The following is a 23139-nucleotide window of genomic DNA, read 5'->3' as shown; positions in this document are numbered from 1 at the left end:
TCAGCCTATGAAGGCAATCAAACTAATTACCTACACTCACTTATTTACCCATGTCATGGAGCTATGTACTTGTACCCTAAGTTTCCTCTGTGCATCAAAATTTCTGAGGACTTCACTATTTATTGTGTATGTTTTTGTAATTTTAGAGAACCAAAATGCAATACCTCAGAGGTTTAGAATAATATAGAAACATAGAAAACCTACAGCACAATACAGGCCCTTCAGCCCACAAGGTTGTGCTGAACATGTCTCTACCCTAGAAATTACTAGACTTACCTATAGCCCTCTATTTTTCTAAGTTCCATGTACCTATCCAAAAGTCTCTTAAAAGACCCTATCGTATCCGCCTCCACCACCATTGCCAGCAGCTCATTCCACGCACTCACCAATCTGAGTAAAAAAAACTCACCCCTGACATCTCCTCCGTACCTACTCCTCAGCACCTTAAACCTGTGTCCTTTTGCGGCAACCATGTCAGCCCTGGGAAAAAGCCTGACTATCCACACGATCAATGCCTCTCAACATCTTATACACCTCTATCAGGTCATCTCTCATCCTCTGTTGCTCGAAGGAGAAAAGGCTGAGTTCACTCAACCTATCCTCATAAGACATGTTTCCCATCCAGGCAACATCCTTGTAAATCTCCTCTGCACCCTTTCTATGGCTTCCACATCCTTCCTGTAGTGAGGCAACCAAAACTGAGCACAGTACTCCAAGTGGGGTCTGACCAGGGACCTATATAGAGGCAACATTATCTCTCGGCTCCTAAATTCAATTCCATGATTGATGAAGGCCAACACACTGTACGCCTTCTTAACCACTGAGTCAACGTGTGCAGCTGCTTCGAGCATCCTATGGACTCGGACTCCAAGATCCCTCTGATCCTCCATCTGCCAAGAGTCTTACCATTAATACTATATTCTGCCATCATATTTGACCTACCAAAATGAACCACTTCACACTTATCTGGGTTGAACTCCATCTGCCACTTCTCAGTCCAGTTTTGCATCCTATCAATGTCCCGATGTAACCTCTGACAGCCCTCCACACTATCCACAACATCTCCAACATTTGTGTCATCAGCAAACTTACTAACCCATCCCTCAACTTCCTCATCCAAGTCATTTATAAAAATCACAAAGAGAAGGGGTCCCAGAACAGATCCCATTCAGAATATGACCCGTCTACAACCACTCTTTGCCTTCTGTGGGCAAGCCACTTCTGGACCCACAAAGCAAGGTTCCCTTGGATTCCATGCCTCCTTGCTTTCCCAATAAACCTTATCAAATGCCATATACACTACATCTACTTCAATGTGTTTAGTCACATCCTCAAAAAATTCAATCAGGCTCATAAGGCACAACCTGCCTTTGAAAAAGCCATGCTGACTGTTTCTAATCATATTATGCCTCTCCAAATGTTCATAAATCCTGCCTCTCAAGATCTTCTCCACCAACTTACGAAACACTGAGGTAAGACTCACTGGTCTATAAATTCCTGGTGTATCTCTACTCCCTTTCTTGAATAAGGGAACAACATTCGCAACCCTCCAATCCTCCAGAACCTTGCCCGTCCCTATTGATGATGCAAAGATAACTGCCCGAGGCTCAGCAATCTCCTCCCTCACCTCCCACAGTAGCCTGGGGTACATCTCATCCAGGCCCGGCAACTTATCCAACTTGACTTATCTAACAAAAGCTCCAGCACATTCTCTTTCTTAATATCTACATGCTCAAGCTTTTCAATCTGCTGCAAGTCATCACTATTATCACCAAGGGCCTTTGCCATAGTGAATACTGAAGTAAAGTATTCATTAAATACCTCTGCTATTTCCTCCGATATCATACACACTTTCCTACTGTCACATTTGATAGGTCCTATTCTTTCACGTCTTATCCTCCTTCACATATTTGTAGAATGTCTTGGGGTTTTCCTTAATCCTGCCCGCCAAGGCCTTCTTATGGCTCCTTCTGGCTCTCCTGATTTCCTTCTTAAGCTCGTTCCTAGTAGCCTTATAATCTTCTAAATCTCTAACATTACCTAGCTCTCTGAGCCTTCTGTAAGCATTTCTTTTCTTCTTGACCAGATTTATTACAGCCTTTGTACACCACGGTTCCTACACCCTACCATAACTTCCCTGTCTCATTGAAACACACATATGCAGAACGTCACACAAATATTCCCTGAACATTTGCCACATTTCTACTATACTTTTCCTTGAGAACATCTGTTTCCAATTTAAGCTTCCAATTTCCTGCCTGATAGCCTCATAATTCCCCTTACTCCAATTAAACACTTTTCTAACTTGTCTGTTCCTCTCTCTCCAATGCTATGGTAAAGGAGATAGAATTATGATCACTATCTCCAAAATGCTCTCCCACCGAGAGATATGACACCTGACCAGGTTCATTTCCCATCTGCCATTACTCTGCCCAATTTTCCAACTGATCTTTGAGTTTATGCTGTCAGCATTCTCCCTGCTAGTCCCAGTTGCCCACGTTCAGCCCAAAACACTCCTAGCCTCTCCCCTCTCTGTATCTGTCCAAAAGACTCTTAAATGATGTTGTGAAATGATCTGTACAGATGGCATGCAAAACAAAGCTTTTCGCATTACACGCAACAACATTAAACCAATCACCAATGACCAGTCACCACTGGGTCTGAATCCTGGAACTCCCTCCCCAATAACACCGTGATCCGCAACAAGAATTAAGCTGTCTCTCTTGAGGCACATTTGGTACACAAATGCTAGAATATATTTTTATTTAAAATTAAAATCACTCATGTACAGTACTGCATTCAAGTACTTAACTTGCATCTACACCAGGGAAATAAACTAGTCTTAGTCTCAACATCAGCTAGCACTTTAAATAAATCAGTACTCATCAATACCATACTACAGAACTGGATTTGCACCACTGTTCTCAGTAGATGCCATTAGTGCTCTCTAGTGGCACTGAAGTACTATTTCAGATTGTAATGGTTTTAGTGTGTTTGACTCTTAAGAACGAAGCAACACTTGCATCTTCCAAAACAGGTTTAGACTAAGGATTAAATCCTTTGTTTAAGGATTGGAGACAAGAGAGTGCAGATGTTGAAATCTGGAGTACGTTTCTTTCTTTATTGGTGCCGAGCTAGAACAGTGAGAATAGATCCCAGGTCAGTGGTGTGTTCCTCTTACAAGATGTGGGAAATCTGGAAGACCTCCAGCGGGAGGGAGAGGAGCTGTGGGGGGGGGGGGGGGGTGGACTTTGGGGTTCTAACATTTAACTGTTGTTCATTCTTGGGGCACTCCTCTGGTTGCAAAGAAAAAGCATTTCAAGATGTATATTGCATACCTTTTTCTGACATTAAATTGTACCTTGAACCTTTGAATGCGGCTGCTTATAGTGTTAGGGAACCGCAGCTATAAGAACTATGACTCATTCAGGAGAACAAGGAATTGACAGATAGAAGCCACAGGGAGGCAGTCTCCCCGAAGCTGCAGGATGCAGATAGCTGGCTGACTATCAGGAGAGGGAAAGGAAATATAGTGCAGTGTACCCATGGCCATTCCCATTATTAACAAATATAACACCCTGGACACTGTTGCAGGAGAACAACCAACCGGGGAAAGCTGCAGAAACCACATTTCTGGCACCAGGTCTGACTCTGGCTCAGAAGGGAGTGGGGAGAAGAGGAGAGCAATAGTGATAGGGGATTCAATAGTCAGAGGAACAGACAGGAGACTATGGACATGAAAGAGACACATGGATGTTACGTTGCCTTCCAGATGTCAGGGTCAGTGACATCTCAAGTTTAGTCCACGGCATTCTTAAGGGAGAGGGTGAGCAGCCAGAAGTTGTACACCCTGGTACCAACAACATAGGTGCGAAAAGGAATGAGGTTATGAAGAACAAAGATGGGGAGCTAGGGTGGAAGTAAAAAGCAGGACCTCAAAATCTTTGGCTTGCTGCTTGGGCTGAGCACCAGCGAGGGTATAAATAGAATGATATAGCAGATGAATGTGCAGCTGAAGAACTGGGGCAGGGGACAGCACTTCAGATTTGTGGATTGTTGGATCTCTTCTTGGTAAGGTATGACCTGTACAAAATGGACAGGAACACATGAATTCATAAAAGACCAATATCCTTGCGGACAGGTGTGCGACAGCTGTGGGGAGGGGTTAAAACTAGGTTGGCAGGGGATGGAAACAAAAAACAGGTCAGGGGATTGAGCAGTTGGTATACAGGAGAATGTAGAGAGTTGGTACAGAAGGATAAATAATGGATAAATGCAGTCAGTTGGATGGGTTAAAATGTGCCCACTTTAATGCAAAAAATATCAGGAACAAGGTGAACTTAGAACATGGATCAGTACATGGAACTATGCCATTGTGGCCATTACTTACACTTGGCTGTCCCAAGTTCAGCAATGGTTACTGGATGTTCTGGGGTTTAGATGTTTCAAAAGTGACAGAGAAGGTAAGAGGCAGGGGAGCAGCATTGCTTATTAGGGATTTTATCAGAGTTGCAGAACAGTAGGATGTTGTGGAGTATTGTCTACTGAGTCAGTGTGGGTGGAAGTCAGAAACATGAAGAAAGCTATCACTCTAATGGGAGAGCAGAAGGCAGAGGGTGCTAGTAGATGTAGAGTATTCTGCCTGGAGGTAGGCGACGAGTGGTGTCCCACAGGGATCTGTTCTAGGACTCCTACTCTGTGATTTTAATTAATGACTTGGCTGAGGAAATGGAAGGGTGGATTAGTAAGTTTGCAGATAACACAAGATTGGTAGTGTTGTGGATAATGTAGAAAATTATTTTAGGTCACAACAGGATATTGAGAAGATGCAGACCTGGGCTGAGAAGCAGCAGATAGGGGTTCCATCCAGAGAAGTGTGAAGTGCTACACTTTGAAAGATCAGACTTGAAGGTAAAGTACAGGTTAATGGCAGGATTCTTAGCAGTGTTGAAGAACAGTGGGACCTTGGGGACCACATGCATAGATCCCGGAAAGCTGCTGTGTAAGTTGATAGAGCAGTTAAGAAAGTGTCTGGTGTATTAGACAGGGGATTGAGTTCAAGTGCCGTCTATAAAACTCTGGTTAGACCACACTTGGAGTATTGTGTTCATTTCAGGTCGCTACATTTTAGAAAGAATGTGGATGCTCCAGAGATTACCAAGGTGCTGCCTGGATTAGAGAGCATGTCTTATGAGGATACGTTGAGCAATCTATAGTTTTGCTCTTTGGAGTGAAGGAGGATGAGAAGATACTTCATAGAGGTGTATAGAGGGACGCCAATGAGAAAGACAAGAGGGCATAATTTTAAGATGATTGGACTAAGTATAGGGTGATAGTTAGAGGTAGTATTTTTTTCCTTAGAGAGGTAAGTGCATGGAGTGCATTGCCAGGGGTGCTGATAGAGGCAGATACATTAGGAGCACTTAAGAGACTCTTGGATAGGCACACAGATGAATGAAAAATGAAGCGCTATGGAGGGCAGGGTTAGATTAATAGTGGAGTAGGTTAAAACGTTGGCAAAACATTGTAGGCCAAAAACCTGTATGTGTATGTTCAAATGATCTACTGGAGAAAATCTGTGGGTTTTAAGGGATTGACTGAAAAGTGACCTGACAGTCACAAGGAACACATAAAAGGACAAAATATATAAAGCAAGCCAAAATTATCCTGCCTGAGAAATTTCACCAAGCAAGAACTATGAGGGTAGATTATATCAGGTGCCAGCCTTTTACATTCTATAACATAAATAATTAATTTTCTCAACCCAATCACTAACGTAGTTGCAGTGAAAAAGCACCTCCATATGTGGAAAAGTCCTAGTTTTTGTATATACTAATGGTTCCAAACTCATGCAGTGGTTACCTTGAGAAAAGGCACAAGGTAAGGCTGTGGGGAAGACTTGAGCTCTTGGTACAGCTGGTTTGTGAATTCCTCTGCTTCTAACTTCCCATCCTGAAGGAAGAAAAAGGAGTATTTCAAAACTAGAATTAAAAGCCAAAATACTTAATAAAATCACTAAAAGATCATTCAGTGCAGGATCAACCCAGCTATATGTTTCACTCCTACCAATAAAAGGTCATCAATAAATTAGAAAACCAATTACACAGCAAACTGCACTTAGCATGCTGAAAGCTCTGAAGGATCGGTCAAGAACAACTGAGACTTCTGGGGGGAACTAAATAAACACAAGGAGGGAATTGTAAGATATCTTATTAGGCAAAGACAAAAAAGGCATTGTGACTATTATAGAATACAACTACTACCTTAATTGGAACAACAGGCAAGTTTCCATGATGTACCACCTGCTGTAATTCACTTTAAAATTACATTAACACAAAAGGCTCTGAACAACAGGTTTTCTTTTGCTCAAAAAACAATTAAGATGGTACCGCACGAAGAGGGGAAAGCCAGATGTACCTTATGAATAAAATGGCAGATTAACTTACTGCTCAAGAAAACAATGCTAAAGAAATTACTCCTTTACCAAATCAGAGTAAACGAAGGGGAGAGCATACTGGTGCGATGTCACGACGACTTCTCCCTCAATGTCAGGAAAGTGAAAAATCTATTTTAGACCTGTTAGCCAAACATCCATAATAGGTAAGATGCTGGAAAGCTTTCCAACAAATAATATATACTTACATTTGAAAAGGAAAGGGTTGATTAGAAGTTGCCAGCATGGCTTTGGCACAGCAGATCTTGTTTTACAAATTTGATAGTTCTTTTTTTTTTTTAAAAAAGGTTGGGCAATAGATGTAGCATATATGGATTTCAGTAATGGTTCCATATAGTAAGCTGCTCTGGATAGTTAAATCATTTGACATCCAAGGAGAGCTAGCAAACTGAATACAAAATCGGCTGGAAGGTAGGACACTGAAGATGATGGTGGAAGGATGTTTCTCTGACTGGAGATAAGGAAGTATTGGTGTACCCCAGGGGTCAGTGCTAAGCCCATTGGTTATTTGTCATGTATATCAACAATTTGTATGTGAACATACAAGGATTAATTATCAAGCTCGCAGACTAAAACAGGTGGTATTATAGGTAGTGAAGTATCAATAATTACAATAGGATCTTGATCAGCTGCAAGGGTGGGCTGAGGAATGGCAAATTGAATTTAATTCAAATAAGTGCAAAAAATTATAATTCAATAGGACAAATCATGGTAGGGTACTTACATTGCAAGGAAAAGCCCTGGATACTGCTGTAGAGTAGAGGGACTTTGTAGTACAGATGCAGAATTCTCATAAAGTGGAATGAAAGAAAGATGGGGTGGGCAGAAGATACAAAAAGCACAAAGCCTGGTATGGAAACATCAATGTTTGATCTTTGTGAACAGCTTTTTACTGTTTCTTGGTACACGTGGCAATAATAATAAATCAATTTCCAAACCAACAGCTTTCAGCACAGAATCGCAGTTTATGGCACAAATGAAAGCCACTCAAAACACTCCATCCCATCAATGTGAAGAATCATTCTGACCACTCCGTCCACAGCCTTCTGAGTTGCAGTCTGTTAAGTATCAGAATATCAGTCATGTTTAATTTCACTCACAGGTCATGAAATTTATTGTTTTATGGCAGCAGTACAATACATAAAAAATTACTGTAGATTATACAGTCGGCCCTCCTTATCCCCAAGGGATCGGTTCCGGGACCCCTTGCGGATACCAAAAAATGCAGATGCTCAAGTCCCTTATTCAACCTGTCACAATGCAGTGGACCTTAGTATCCAGCGGAACCCCAGACCTTATTTAACCTGTCTCAGTGTGGTGGACATTAGGACCCCGGTGGTCGAGATCTGAATCCGCAGTGTTTCTGTTCATGAAAATAATCATGATCATGATTGAAAATAAAGTGGAAATAATAAAGCGATGGGAAAGAGGTGAAATGCCATCGGTCATTGGAAAAGTGTTAGGCTACAGTCGGTCAACGATCGGAACAATTTTAAAGGATAAAGTGAGGAAGGCCCTGCCCCGATGAAAGCTACAATTATTACTGAGCAACGCAGTGGTTTAATTATTGGGTTTTGGGTTTTTGATCCTCCACATCAACCAGGCATGGAAGGAGACTGCACTCGGAAGTGGTCTGTCACTGGATCGAACTCAGGAACTTCCCGAGCCCGGAGCTAAAACATATGTTCTTAAGTGTCTTATATGCATAGAAAGGTAAAATATATACTATATACAAAGACAAACGTTTGACTAACTGACGCTAAATAATACTGGATGTATTATTTACATATGACTTACATAGTAAGAGGACTTCCAATTTTTTTCGATCCCGATCCACGGTAACCTACGCACATCCTCCCGTATACTTTAAATCATCTCTAGATTACTTATAATACCTAATACAATGTAAATGCTATGTAAACTGGTTGTTATACTGCATTGTTTAGGGAATAATGACAAGAAAAAAGCCTGTACATGCTCGAACAACAAATGCTGGAATAGCACTTCCGGGTTTTCTTGATTCGCGGTTGGTTGAATTTGCACATGCAGAACTCGTGGATAAGGAGGGCCAACTGTATTAATAAATTATCTGAAAAAACAAATTAGTAGGGCAAAAGGAGAGCAAAATAGTGAAGAAGCATACATGGGTCATTCAGAAATCTAATGGCAGTGGGGAAGAGGCTTTTCCTAAAACATTGAGTGAGTGTCTTCAGGCTCCTATACCTCTTCTCTGATGGTAGCAATGAAAATTGGGCATGCCCTGAGTGGTGGGGTTTCTTAATGACTGATGCCACCTTCTTGAGGCATCACCTTTTGAAGATGTCCTCGAAGGTATGGAGGCTTGTACTCATGATGGAGCTGGCTGAGTTCACAATCCACCGCACAAAGACAAGAAAATCTGCGGATGCTGGAAATCCAAGTAACACACAAAAACTGCTGGAGGAACTCAGCAGGCCATGCAGCATCTATGGAAAAGAGTAAACTGTTGACATTTCAGGCTGAGATCCTTCATCAGGACTGGAAAACAAGATGAGATGTGAGAGCAAAAAAGGTGGGGGGGGGGGAGAGAGGAGGAAAAAGTACAAGGTGGTAGGTGATAGGCGAGGGGGAGGAGTGAAATAAAGAACTGGGTGAAAGCTGATCGGTTAAAGAGAAAGGGCAAGGGCCGGAGAAGGGGGTATCTGATCGGAGAGGGTAGAAGACCATGGAAGTAAGGGGGGGAGGAACACCAGAGGGAAGTGACGGCAGTTAAGGAGATAAGGTGAGAGAGGTAAATGGGAATGCTGCGGGGGGTGGGGGGGCAATTACCGGAAGTTCGAGAAACCGATGTTCTTGCCAACAGGCTGCAGCCTACCCAAACGGAACACAAGGCGTTTTTCCTTCAACCTGAGTGTGGCCTTATCGCAGCAGTAGAGGCAGCCATTGACTGACATGTTAAAATGGGAATGGGAATAGGAATGGAAAGTAAAACTGAAGTTCATGGCCACTGGGAGATCCCGTTTTCTTTGGCAGATGAAGCGTAGGTGCTCTGCAAAGCAGTCGGGTCTCACCGATATATAGGAGGCCACACCGGGAGCATTGGTTACAGTAGATGACACCCCCAACAGACTCACAGGTGAAGGGCCTCAGATGGAAGGACTGATTGGTGGCCCTGAATGTTAGTGAGGGAGGTGGTGTAGGGACAGGTTTGGCACTTGTTCTACTTGCAAGGATAAGTACCAGGAGGGACATCAGTAGGAAGTGATGAAAAGACAAGGGAGTCACATGGGGAGTGATTCCTCTATAAAGTGGAAGGTGGGGGGGGGGGGGGGGCAAGGGAAAGATGTGCTTGGTGGTGGGATAATGTTGGAGATGGCAAAAGATATGATGAATTATGCGCTGGACACAGAGGCTACTGGAGTGGTAGGCGAGGACAAGAGGAACAATATCCCTGGTGGTGTGGCAGGAGGATGGGTGAGGACAGAAGTGCACGAAATGGAAGATATGCGGGTGAGGGTAGTGTTGATGGAGGAGGAAAGAAAGCCCCTTTCTTTGAAAAGGTGGACATCTCTGGCTGGAGGAGCAGCACCTTATATTCTGTCTGGGTAGTCTCCAATCTGATGGCATGAACATCGATTTCTCAAACTTCAGGTAATTACACCATCACCTTCATCATTCCCATTCACCTCTCTCACTTCATCTCCTTACCTGCACATCACCTCTCTCACTTCATCTCCTTACCTGCACATCACCTCTCTCACTTCATCTCCTTACTTGCACATCACCTCTCTCTAGTACTCCTCCCTTCTTTTTCTTTCATGGTCTTCTACCCTCTATCAGCTTCCCCCTTCTCCAGCCCTTTATCTCTTGCACCTACCAACTTTCAAGCTCTTTACTTCATCCTTCCGCCTCTCCCGGTTTCACTTATCACCTACCACGTACTTCTTCCACCCCTCCTCCCGCCATCTCTGCCCAAAACGTCACCTGTTTACTCATTTCCATAGATGCTGCTTTTGAAAACTATTTGCTCAACTCATACCATCTTGCTCATTAGTTTAAATCTACAGTCCTTGAAATTTTGACATAGCAAATAACTTACAATGCACAAATACATTCCTGCACAAATACAATTACTTTGTCACAAAGCTTTGAGGATTTCTTTGAAAGATGTACAATATTTAAAGAAAATAAATCTTACCAGTAGCTTCTGCACCAAGGTTTTCACATTGTTGGACATCTGCACTGACTGGGTTCCACTGGAAGCCAGTTTAATTAATGTTGCAAGGAAGTTCTTGCATTTCTTCACATTTTCCAAAGTTTCCTACAATAGAATTATAAACAATATTAACATAAGTTACAGAAAAAAAATAAGATCATTAGCAAAATACCTAGTCTTGGTTCCCCCATCAGTGGGAAGTATCCGTCCATCAGACACTGCCTATCATAAACACCAACTGAAACACCAACTTCTGCATTCCACACAACAGAATACAAGTCAGCATAACCTTTCTGCAGACTAAACTGGGTGTAATCATCTGGTCCTGGTTCAACCACATTGATGTCACGGCCAAGAAAGCTCACCAACACTTCTACTTCCTCAAGAGACTAAAGAAATTTGCCTTGTCCCCATCGAATCTTACCAATTTTTAGCGAAACACCATAGAAAGCATTCTGACTGTATGTATCGTGGCCTGGTATGGTAACTGCCATGCATGTGACCACAAGAAACTGCAGAGAGTGCAGACACAGCACAGTATAGCACAGGAATCAGCGTTCCGTCTAAACTTCTTGCTGCCTCAGTAAAGCTTTGATTAAAGCATAATCAAAGACCCCACCCAACCTGACATTCTCTCCTCCCCTCTTCCATTGGGCAGAAGATTCAAAAGGCTGAAAGCAGGTACCAGCAGGCTCAAGACAGCTTCTATCTCACTGTTAACACCCTTTGAACAGACTTCTAGTATAGGAGACTCTTGATCTTCCACTTTATTGCATATATGCATTGCATTCTTTCAGTAGCTTTTCCATTTTATTCTGCATTATTGTTTTACCTATTGCAGCTCAATGCATTCTATAATGATTTGAATTTGTATAAACAGTATGCAAGACAAATTTTTCACTGTATTGTAGTACATATGACAATAAACCAATACTAAACTTGAGCTCTTGCTATTCTGCTGTATTAAAGGAAACTATATATTCCAATAAGCAGACCAGAAATCACTCCATCTTTATTTTAAATCAATGAAACAATGTTCTGCCAAGCTATGAGATAGGAAAGCATCCATGAAAAAGAAACTTTTAGATAATACTTACTAGGAATAAACACAAGGACAAGTGGGAGAAGGGACAATTGTTTCAAAACAGCAAAGACCATCACCAATGTCATCTTGGTGTTATCATTGTTACACAGCCCTCTGTACCTTCATCCAAGTCTCAAACATCTGCTGGCTGAGGTGCCAATAATAGAAGATTAATCAGCATCTGTGTTGTGTCTTACCACCGAGGCAATTCTCTACCAAGAAAAGTTTGCCTGCCACTCCATGCTTTCTCATTTGTCACAAATGTCAGAACTGAATAGACTACAACAGATAGGTTATGGCAGCTGGTTTACATAGGAGCCAAAGAAAGTAGTGTCAGCCATACAGACCTTCCCTGGCCTGCTCTGTTATAGAGCCAATCAGAACTCAGACGTATTTTTCATGTAACCCCAACACCCTGACACAACCTCTCCCTCAAAGTTACAAAAAACAAAAGAGCTGGTTGCGGACTACAGGAGGAATGGACATGATCAAACTGGATTTATTAAAAATAGGTATTTACACTTTAATATTTGAAGATTATTAAATATTATTTACTCCCCCTTAGTTAAAGAATCTGAATGTGGTGTTTCTCTTGATGCAGAGAAAGCTTTTGATAGGGTGGAATGGCCTTATTTGTTTCAGGTTTTGAAGGGGTTTAATTTCGGTCTGGGATTTATTTCCTGGATCAAACTGATTTATCAAGCCCCAGTGGGGGCGGTTATAACTAATAATCAAAAATCTCCTTATTTTAGATCATACTGAGGAACCCGTCAGGGTTGTCTTCTCAGTCCTTTATTATTTAATTTGGTTTTAGAACCACTTGCCATTGCTCTTAGGGGTTCTAATTCTGTGCAGGGTACTAAGAGAGGGGATAAACTACATAAGGTTTCGTTATACGCAAATGACTTATTTAGTTTACATTTCAGACCCTAGAAAATCTATTCCTTTTATGCTATCCATGTTTACTGAATTTAGTATTTTCTCTGGATATAAACTAAACATACATAAAAGTGAATTATTTCCCATTAATAACTACTCTGATTATTATGATCAAATACCCTTTAATATTGCTAAAAATTATTTTATTTATCTTGGTATTGAAATTACTAAAAATTTTAAAGACTTATATAAGTATAATTTCCTTCCTCTGATTGAATATACACAACAAATGTTTTCCAAATGGTCGCCTATGACGATGTCATTAATTGGTCGAATAAATGCTATAAAAATGGTAATTTTATCGAAATTTTTATATACATTTCAAGCAGTTCCATCCTTTGTCCCGAAAATGTTCTTTGATAGAATAGATTCCATGATCCTATCATACATTTGGAATAATAAAAGCTCTAGAGTGAATAAATCTTTATTGCAAAAATCAAAAAAAGATGGAGGACTGGTGCTATCAAACTTTAGATTTTATTATTGGGCAATTAATATTCGTTATATCACCTTTTGGATTCATAGTATAGATAATCAGGACTGTCCTTCATGGTTAGAATTGGAGGAGAACTCAGTAAGGAGGTTTTCTTTGGCTTCTTTACGGGGGGCTCTTCTTCCTTTTTTGTTCTCTAGGATAGGTAGACAAGGTCTTAGTCCTATTGTTAAACATACATTAAAAATTTGGTTTTAGTTTTGCAGATTTTTTGATTTAAATAACTTTGTTCTCTCTAGTGATATCTATTTTAACTTTTTTTTAAGCCATCAACTCTGGATAAGGCTTTTTTAACATGGAAAACTAAGGGAATAAAAACTTTTTTAGATTTGTTTTTAGAGGATTGTTTAATGTCTTTTTCGCAGTTAATGGATAAATATGACATATCTAATGCACAATTTTTAAGATACTTACAAGTTAGGAATTTTTTACTTGATTTCTTACCGAATTATCCATTTGTTCAATTACCAAATATGATAGATGCTATTTTTCAGCTCAAACCATTTCAAAAAGGATTGATAGCTATTATATATAAACACTTAATGAATTCACGTATGATGCCTAATGATAAGCTTAAATGTGCTTGGGAAATAGAACTTCAGGACTCACTTTCAGATGATCAATGGAATAAAATTTATTATTTAGTTAACAATTCATCTATCTGCACCTGTCACTCATTGATTCAGTTCAAGGTAGTGCACAGGGCACATATGTCAAAAGATAAATTAGTGCATATTTTTTCTAATACAAATCCTGCCTGCGATAGATGCAACGGTGAGGTGGCTACTCTAACTCATATGTTTTGGTCTTGTATAAAGTTAAATAATTTTTGGAGAGATGTTTTTAGAACGTTATCAAAAGTCATAGGTATGGACTTGCAACCTAATTCACTTATGGCAATCTTTGAGATTACTCCAAAGGAAGCAGGAAATGTTTCTGCTTCCACTCAACATGTGATAGCCTTTTCAACTTTATTAGCTAGGATAGCTATTTTGTTGCATTGGAAGGATCCTAATCCACCTACTGTTTGTTTCTGGCTCTCCTCCATTATGTCGTGTTTAAGCTTGGAGAAAATTGGAAGTCGGACATTTGATACATCTTTCAAATTTGAGCAAACCTTTTATTCAATATTTTCATATGATTTACTATTTTTTTCCTTTTTTTTTTTAAAAAGGTAAATTTTTTCCTTTTTTTTTCTTCTCCCTCCACAAAGTTTCAGATCTGACCAGATGTTTTCTTTTTCTTTGTAATTTATCCTCAAATGGACTGTCCAGTCCCTTTTTATTTTGTTTTAGGTTAGTTTAGTGGGGCTTTTTTTCTTCCTAAAAATAGAAATTTCCAGTCTTTTTTTTTTTACATGAATTGTCAAGAGGAGTCGTGGTTCTCTGTTTATATACACTTAGCCTAATATTATATTATACATGATTTTGACAGTGTATATCCTTTTCTTTGTACATTTATTGTACTATGTATTTGATATAACTTCTCTGATTTGTATCTATTCATATAATTTCTTTTTTAAAAAACAATAAAAAAGATTGAAAATGAAAAGGAGGAATGGACACAGGCCAACCCCTATTGGCATCAATGGATCTGGGGTTGAGAGGGTGAACAGCTTTAAGTTCTTCGGCATAAACATCACCGAGGATCTCACGTGGTCTGTACATACCAGCTGTGTGTTGAAAAAGGCACAACAGAGCCTCTTTCACCTCAGACGGGTGAGGAAGTTTGGTATGGGCCCCCAAATCCTAAGAACTTTCTACAGGGGCACAATTGAGAGCATCTGGACTGGCTGTATCACTGCCTGGGAACTGTACTTCCCTCAATCTCAGGACTCTGCATAAAGTTGGTGTAGAGAGCCCAGTGCTTCTGTAGATGTGAACTTCCCACTATTTGGGACATTTACAAAGACAGGTATGTAAAAAGGGCCTGAAGGATCATTGGGGATTCGAGTCACCCCAACTATAAACTGTTCCAGCTGCTCCCATCTGGGAAACGGTCCCGCAGCGTAAAAGCTAAAATCAACAGGCTCCAGGACAGCTTCTTCCACCAGGCCATGAGACTTATTAAATAATGCTGGCATAACTGTATTTCTATGTTACAGTGGCATGCAAAATTTTGGGCACCTCTGGTCAAAATTTCTGTTACTGTGAGTAGTTAAGTGAGTAGAAGATGAACTGATCTCCAAAAGTCATGAAGTTAAAGATGTAACATTCTTTTCAACATTTTAAGCAAGATTAGTGTATTATTTTTGTTATATACAATTTTAGAGTGAAATAAAGGAAAGGAACACCATGCAAAAGTTTGGGCACCCCAAGAGATTTGAGCTCTCAGATAAGGTCTCAAACCTTACTTACCTTGTTAGGGCTATGACTTGTTCACAGTCATTGTTAGGAAAGGCCAGGTGATGCAAATGTCAAGGCTTTATAAATACCCTGACTCCTCAAACCTTGTCCCAACAATCAGCAGCCACGGCCTCCTCTAAGCAGCTGCCAAGCACTCTGAAAATGAAAAGAAATGATGCCCACAAAGCAGGAGAAGGCTATAAGAAGATAGCAAAGCGTTTTCAGGTAGCCGTTTCCTCAGTTTGTAATGTAATTAAGAAATGGCAGTTAACAGGAATGGTGGAGGTCAAGTTGAGGTCTGGAAGACCAAGAAAACTTTCCGAGAGAACTGCTCATAGAATTGCTAGAAAGGCAAATCAAAACCCCCGTTTGACTGCAAAAGACCTTCAGGAAGATTTAGCAGACTCTGGAGTGGTGGTGCACTGTTCTACTGTGCAGCAACACCTGCACAAATATGACCTTCCTGGAAGAGTCATCAGAAGAAAACCTTTCCTGCATCCTCACCACAAAATTTAGCATCAGAAGTTTGCAAAGGAACATCTAAACAAGCCTGATGCATTTTGGAAACAAGTCCTGTGGACTGATGAAGTTAAAATAGAGCTTTTTGGCCGCAATGAGCAAAGGTATGTTTGAAGAAAAAAGGGTGCAGAATTTCATGAAAAGAACACTTCTCCAACTGTTAAGCACGGGAGAAGATCGATCATGCTTTGGGCTTGTGTTGCAGCCAGTTGCACAGGGAACATTTCACTGGTAGAGGGAAGAATGAAATAAATTAAATACCAGCAAATTCTGGAAGCAAACATCACACTGTCTGTAAAAAAAAACTGAAGATGAAAAGAGGATGGCTTCTACAACAGGATAATGATCCTAAACACACCTCAAAATCCACAATGGACTACCTCAAGAGGCACAAGCTGAAGGTTTTGCCATGGCCCTCACAGTCGCCCGACCTAAACATCATCAAGAATCTGTGGATAGACCTCAAAAGAGCAGTGCATGCAAGATGGCCCAAGAATCTCACAGAACTAGAAGCCTTTTGCAAGGAAGAATGGGCGAAAATCCCCCAGACAAGAATTGAAAGACTCTTAGCTGGCTACAGAAAGCGCTTATAAGCTGTGATACTTGACAAAGGGGGTGTTACTAAGTACTGACCATGCAGGGTGCCCAAACTTTTGCTTCGGGCCCTTTTCCTTTTTTGTTATTTTGAAACTGTAAAAGATGGAAATAAAAAAGTAATCTTGCTTAAAATATTAAAGAAATGTGTCATCTTTAACTTTATGCCTTTTGGAAACCAGGTCATCTTTTACTCACTTAGCTATTCACAGTAACAGAAATTTTGACCAGGAGTGGCCAAACTTTTGCATGCCACTGTATATTGTTGTACATACTACTTATTATAAATTGCTATAAATTGTACTTTGCATATTTAGATGGAGAGATAACAAAGATTTTTACTCCTCATGGATTCAGAACAAGAAGGCAATGGGAGAGCACCTATGATTTCCAGCAGGAAGACATTTTGAATTTTTGGGGGAAGGAGAGGCCAGACTGCGCAGGTATGTGACGTCAGCCAGTTGAGCACAAACAGATTAAAAAGGCAGCCATATCCAGTGGGCAGCGGAGTGAAAGGGCTTTGGCTCCACGGGCTCCGGCGGTAACGGGACGAGGTGAGGCAGTTGTTGATTGCTAAAGGAGGCCAGCTTTCTGTGGTCAGTGTCAGATGTGGGAGGTCCTGGGGTCTCCCGGCATCCCGGACGGCCACATTGGCACCTGGTGCATCGAGATGCAACTCCTAAGGGACCGTGTTAGGGAACTGGAGCTGCAGCTCGATGACCTTCGTCTGGTCAGGGAGAGTGAGGAGGTGATAGAGAGGAGTTACAGACAGGTGGTCACTCCGGGGCCACGAGGGACAGAGAAATGGGTCACAGTCAGGAGAGGGAAGGGGGAGAGTCAGGTACTAGAGAGTACCCCTGTGGCTGTACCCCTTGACAATAAGTACTCCTGTTTGAGTACTGTTTGGGGGGGGGGGGGGGGGGGGAGACAGCCTACCTGGGGGAAGCAACAGTTGCCGTGCCTCTGGCACAGAGTCTTGCCCTGTGGCTCAGAAGGGTAGGGAAAGGAAGAGGAAGGCAATAGTGATAGGGGACTCTATCGTCAGGGGTTCAGGGTCAGGTGCCAGTGTCCGGGATGTTTCTGATCGCATCCAAGATATCCTGCAGTGGGAGGGAGAACAGTCAGAGGTCGTGGTACATATTGGTACCAATGAAATAGGTAGGAAAAGGGAAGAGATCCTGAAAGAAGACGACAGGGAATTAGGAAGGAAGTTGAAAAGCAGGACCTCAAAGGTAGTAATCTCTGGATTACTGTCTGTGCCACGCGACAGTGAGAATAGGAATAGAATGAGGTGGAGGATAAATGCATGGCTGAGGGATTGGAGCAGGAGGCAGGGATTCAGATTTCTGGATCATTGGGACCTCTTTTGGGGCGGGTGTGACCTGTACAAAAACGACGGGTTGCACTTGAATCCCAGGGGGACCAATATCCTGGCGGGCAGGTTTGATAGAGCTGTTGGGGAGGGTTTAAACTAGTTTGGCAGTAGGGTGGGAATCAGAATGTGAGTGCAGGGATTAAGGTAGAAGGACAAGGTCATGATGCTAAGAGTTCTGAGTTGATGAGGAAGGACAGGCAGGGGACAGAACATAATTGTAGCCAGTTAAAGGGGTTGAAATGTGCCTATTTCAATGCTAGAGTTTTAGGAACAAGGAGGGTGAACTTAAGAGCATGGATTAGTACGTGGAAATACGATATTATGGCTGTAACTGAAACTTGGTTGGAGGAAGGGCAGGATTGGATGATGCAGGTCCCCGGGTTCAGGTTTTTCAAAAGGAACAGGGATGGGAGGTAGAAAAGGGGGGCGGGAGTGACATTGCTGGTCAGGGATAGTATCACGGCTATAGAAAGGAGGACGCTGCAGAAGGAGTGTCCACGGAGTCAGTCTGGGTGGAAGTCAGAAATAGGAAGGGATCAATCACTGTGCTGGGAGTAGTCTGTAGGCCCCCAAATAGCCCTCGGGACACCGAGAAGCAGATAAGCAGTCAGATTTTAGAATGGTGCAGGAAATACAGTATAGTAGTTATGGGTGATTTCAACTTCCCTCATATTGACTGGCACCTCCTGAGTGCAAGGGGGATAGATAGGGCTGAATTTGTCAGGTGTGTTCAAGAAGGATTCCTGACACAGCACGTGGACCGGCCGACCAGAGGAGAGGATCTAGTTCTGGGTAATGAACCTGGTCAGGTGACAGACCTCTTGGTGGGGGAGCATTTTGGTGAGAGTGACCACAACTCCCTTAGCTTCAGCATAGCTATGGAAAGGGATAAAATCAGGTGAAGTGGTAAAGTGCTTAACTGGGAAAGGCTAACTTTGAAGGGATCAAGAAGGAACTAGCGAGAGTAAATTGGAAACAGATGTTCAAAGGGGAAAGCACAGAAGTAATGTGGGAGAAGTTTAGGGACCACTTGAGCTGGGTTCAAGATAGGTTTGTCCCAGAGGCAAGGAAAAAATGGTAGGAAAAGGGAACCGTGGCTGACGAAACATGTGAGGCAACTCGTCAAGAGGAAAAAGGAAGCATTTGTTAGATATAAGAAGCAGGAAGTAGGAAGGGCTTATGTGAAATATAGGGTAGCCAGGAAGGAGCTAAGAAAGGACTTAGGAGAGCTCGAAGGGGGCATGAGAAGGCCTTGGCATGTAGGATTAAGGAGAACCCCAAGGTGTTCTATGCGTATGTGAAGAACAGGAGGATGACGAGAACGAAGGTAGGACCGCTAAAGGATAAAGAGGGCAACATGTGCCTGGAGGCAGGAGGTGGTTGGGGAGGTCCTAAATGAATACTTTGCTTCAGTACTTACAAGTGAAAAGGATCTTGATCAGGATGAGGTCGAAGTAGAGCGGGCCTGTGTGCTGGACAATGTGGAGATTAAGGAAGAAGTAGTGCTGGATTGTATGTAATTAGTTTTGCTACAACAAGTGTATGGGACATTGGAAAAAAGTTGAATTTCCCCATGGGGATGAATAAAGTATCTATCTATCTAAAAACATTAAGATTGATAAATCCCAAGGGACAGATATGATACACCCCAGGTTGTTGTGGGAATTGAAAGAAGAGATCGCAGGAGCATTAGCTATGATCTTTGAATCAGGGGAAGTGCCGGAGGACTGGAGAATGGCAAATGTAGTTCCCTTGTTTAAAAAAGGTAATAGGGAGAAACCTGGGAACTATAGACTGGTGAGTCTTATGTCGGTGGTATGCAAACTACTGGAAAGGATTCTTAAGGATAGGATCTATGAGCATTGGAGAAGTATAGTCTACTCATGGATAGTCAACGTGGCTTTGTGAAGGGAAGATCGTGCCTCACGAGACTGATTGAGTTTTTTGAAGAGGTAACAAAAGAAACTGATGAGGGTAGAGCAGTGGATGTGGTCTACATGGACTTTAGCAAAGCATTTGACAAAGTCCCTCATGAGAGACTCATCCAGAAAGTCATGAGGCATGGGATCAGTAGAACCTTGGCTGCTTGGATAAAAAATTGGCTTAAAGGAAGAAAGCAGAGGGTAGTTGTGGAAGGAAAGTATTCTGCCTGGAGGTTGGTGACTAGTGGAGTGCCGCAGGGATCTGTCCTGGGACCCCTGCTATTTGTGATTTTTATAAATGACCTGGATGTAGAGGCGGATAGGTGAGTAAGTTTGCAGATGACATGAAGATTGGAGGAGTTGTGGATGGAGCTGTAGGTGGTCGAAGGTTACAAGAGGATATAGACAGGCTGCAGAGTTGGGCAGAAAAATGGCAGGTGGAGTTCAATCTGGACAAGTGTGAGGTGATGCATTTTGGAAGGACAAACCAGAAGACTGAATACAGGATTAATGGTCAGTTACTTAACAGTGTTGATGAACAAAGGGACCTTGGGGTTCAAATCCATACATCCCTCAAGGTCACTGCACACGTTGATAGGGTGGTTAAGAAGGCCTATGGGATGCTAGGCTTCATTAACAGGGGGATTGAGTTCAAGAGTAGAGAGGTGATGTTGTAACTATACAAATCTCTGGTGAGACCACACTTAAGAGTATTGTGTTCATTTCTGGTCACCTCATTATAGGAAGGATGTGGAAGCTATGGAGAGGGTGCAGAGGAGATTTACCAGGATGTTGCCTGGTTTGGAGAACAAGTCATATGAAGGAAGGTTAGCAGAGCTGGGACTTTTCTTTTTGGAGCGTAGAAGAATGAGAGGGGACTTGACAGAGGTCTACAAGATTATGAGAGACATAGATAGGGTGGATAGTCAGTACCTGTTTCCCAGGGCACCAATAGCAAACACCAGAAGGCATATGTACAAAATTAAGGGAGGAAAGTTTAGGGGAGACATCAGGGGTAAGATTTTTTTTTATTTTTTATTTTTTAAATAAACACAGAGGGTTGTGAGTGCCTGGAATGACTTGCCAGGGATGGTGGTGGAGTCTAAAACATTAGGGGTATTTATGAGCCTCTTGGACAGGCACATGGATGAAAGAAAAATGGAGGGTTATGGGGTAGTATGGGTTTAGTACTTGGATTATATGAGTGGAGGGCTGAAGGGCCTGTGCTGTGCTGTAGTGTTCTATGTTCTATGTATATGAAGGGTGTAAGTAAGAGAGTCAATTCAACTCAACCCATAGACAAAATTATTCAATCTCAGCCTTGAATGGCTTAGGCTTGAGACTCTGGGACAGAGAATTTCAAACAATTACAAATCTCAGAAGAATTTATTAAAGTTAAAGTTGAGTTTATTATTGTATGGACAAGTACAGGTACTGTTATGTGCAGGTGCAATGAGAAACTTAATTGCAGCAATACTGACATACTTGCACATAGTATCATATAAGCAGCATCTCTACCTTCAGAGGAGAATCACTTATTCACTACACCTCCAATCCGACATTCATCTACAGTGGCAAAGATCTAAACATTTAGGAGTGCAGTGGTATTGCCCTTCATTATAAAGTAGGTAGGCCTCCATTAGTCTCGATAGACCATGGATATGAGCCTTGGAAAGTTACCAGGGTGCAAGCCTGGGCAAGGTTTTTTTAATATATGGAAGACCAGCAGTTGCCCAAGCTGCAAGTCTCCCAACAACGCCACCGATGTTGTCAAGGGAAGGGCATTAGGACCCATACAGCTTGGCACCGGTGTCGTCGCAGAGCAATATGTGGTTAAGTGACTTGCTCAAGGACACACTTGCAGCCTCCGCCAAGGCTTGAACTAGCGACCTTCAGATCACTAGATGAACACCTTAACCACTTGGCCATGCGCCAACACATTTTAAAATACTTCTCTGTGGATCTAGGAAAAAGGGCAAAGTGCCCAAGTGATGCAGCAAACAAAAGGGGTAGAATTCTAAGCACGATGCTAATCCCACACACGTTAAAGACAATGCTACGTTTATAAATTTGAGTGGGTGCCAATGATAAATGGTGACAAGAGATCTAGATGCTAGAATCTGCGAAAGGAATTCAACAGGTTATGCAACTTCTGTGGAGGGGAGGGGGACTGGAATGTGGGGTGAATACTTATGCAATTATTTTGTGTTTTATATTTGTAAATAATTTTGATCACTTTGAAGAGATCTGTTTTCACTTTGACACATTAGTCTTTTTCTGTCAAAAAAGCCAAATTAAAAACACTGTAATTCAATTATGTAAAACAATAAAACATGAAAACTTCAGGGGGTGGGGTGAGTACTATTTATCGGCACTGTGGAAGATTGAGGGGATATGTGAAAGAGGTATACAAAATTATGAGGGATATAAATAAGGTAAATGCAAACAGAATTTTTCCAGAGTTTGGGTGGGACTACAACTCGAGGTCAAGGGTTAAGGGTGAAAGGTGAAAAGTTTAAGGCAAACATAAGGGAAAACTTCTTCACTGAGAGTGCGGATTGAGCTTCTAGTGCAAGTGGTGCATGAGAGTTCAGTTTCATTGTTTAAGAGAAGCTTGGATAAGTACATGGATATGGAGGGCTATGGCCCAGGTGCAGATCGATGGGAGTACGCAGGTTAAATAGTTTGGCACAGACTACATGTACCTAAGAGCCTGTTTCTGTCCTGTACTTCTCTGACTTTGTCTAATTGGAAAATTTTCAATGACAAATCATGGGAACAAAAGGCTGAATGGCCCATGTATCTGTCACAAACCAGTGCATCTTCTGTCAAGTGTAATGTGCTGTAAACAAGGTAACATCAGTTAATAGCCAGAAAAATATAGGTAAAACTGAACAGGGGCAAATGGGAAGAGCAATACAAGACAGTGACGATAAATCTGCTTCTGAAGAGATCCACAGATCTCTATAACCCCCTGGATCCCCCAACCAAACATAGCTTGATTGTCTTACCGGTGAAGTGGTGGTTTGTACAACTTGCACAGCAGCTGACGAATTTACCGGTGTTGATGGCTTCAGAGCAACAGTTGTTATGGATTTTGCTGTAATGGCCCCACTCACAGGCTGTGACTTAATGACATGAAAAAGAACAGTTATGGGATGCTGCAGTTGGCTTGTCATGTATGTAATGTTTTTTTAAAAATTTGAGCTGAATAGCCAT

General features: G+C 41.8%; 1 protein-coding gene across 2 annotated transcripts in view; it reads right to left on the bottom strand.

Moving 5' to 3' along the window:
- Positions 1-23139, bottom strand: part of LOC140727870 (transcription initiation factor TFIID subunit 4-like) — a 126357-nt gene that overhangs the window by 95768 nt on the left and 7450 nt on the right. The window contains exons 4-6 of one of the 2 annotated variants that reach the window (XM_073045749.1): positions 22932-23048; positions 10632-10754; positions 5863-5952 (exon numbers count right to left, since the gene is read on the bottom strand). In XM_073045749.1, coding sequence (XP_072901850.1) covers positions 5863-5952; positions 10632-10754; positions 22932-23048 — 330 coding nt within the window. The remainder of the gene's footprint in view (positions 1-5862; positions 5953-10631; positions 10755-22931; positions 23049-23139) is intronic. The other variant, XM_073045759.1, reaches the window with a different exon arrangement.

Source organism: Hemitrygon akajei, chromosome 1 (assembly GCF_048418815.1).
Source record: "Hemitrygon akajei chromosome 1, sHemAka1.3, whole genome shotgun sequence".
In the NCBI taxonomy this organism is placed as follows: Eukaryota; Metazoa; Chordata; class Chondrichthyes; order Myliobatiformes; family Dasyatidae; genus Hemitrygon; species Hemitrygon akajei.
The sequence above is the reverse complement of the archived record's forward strand: the minus strand, read 5'-3'. Positions and strand labels throughout refer to the sequence as shown.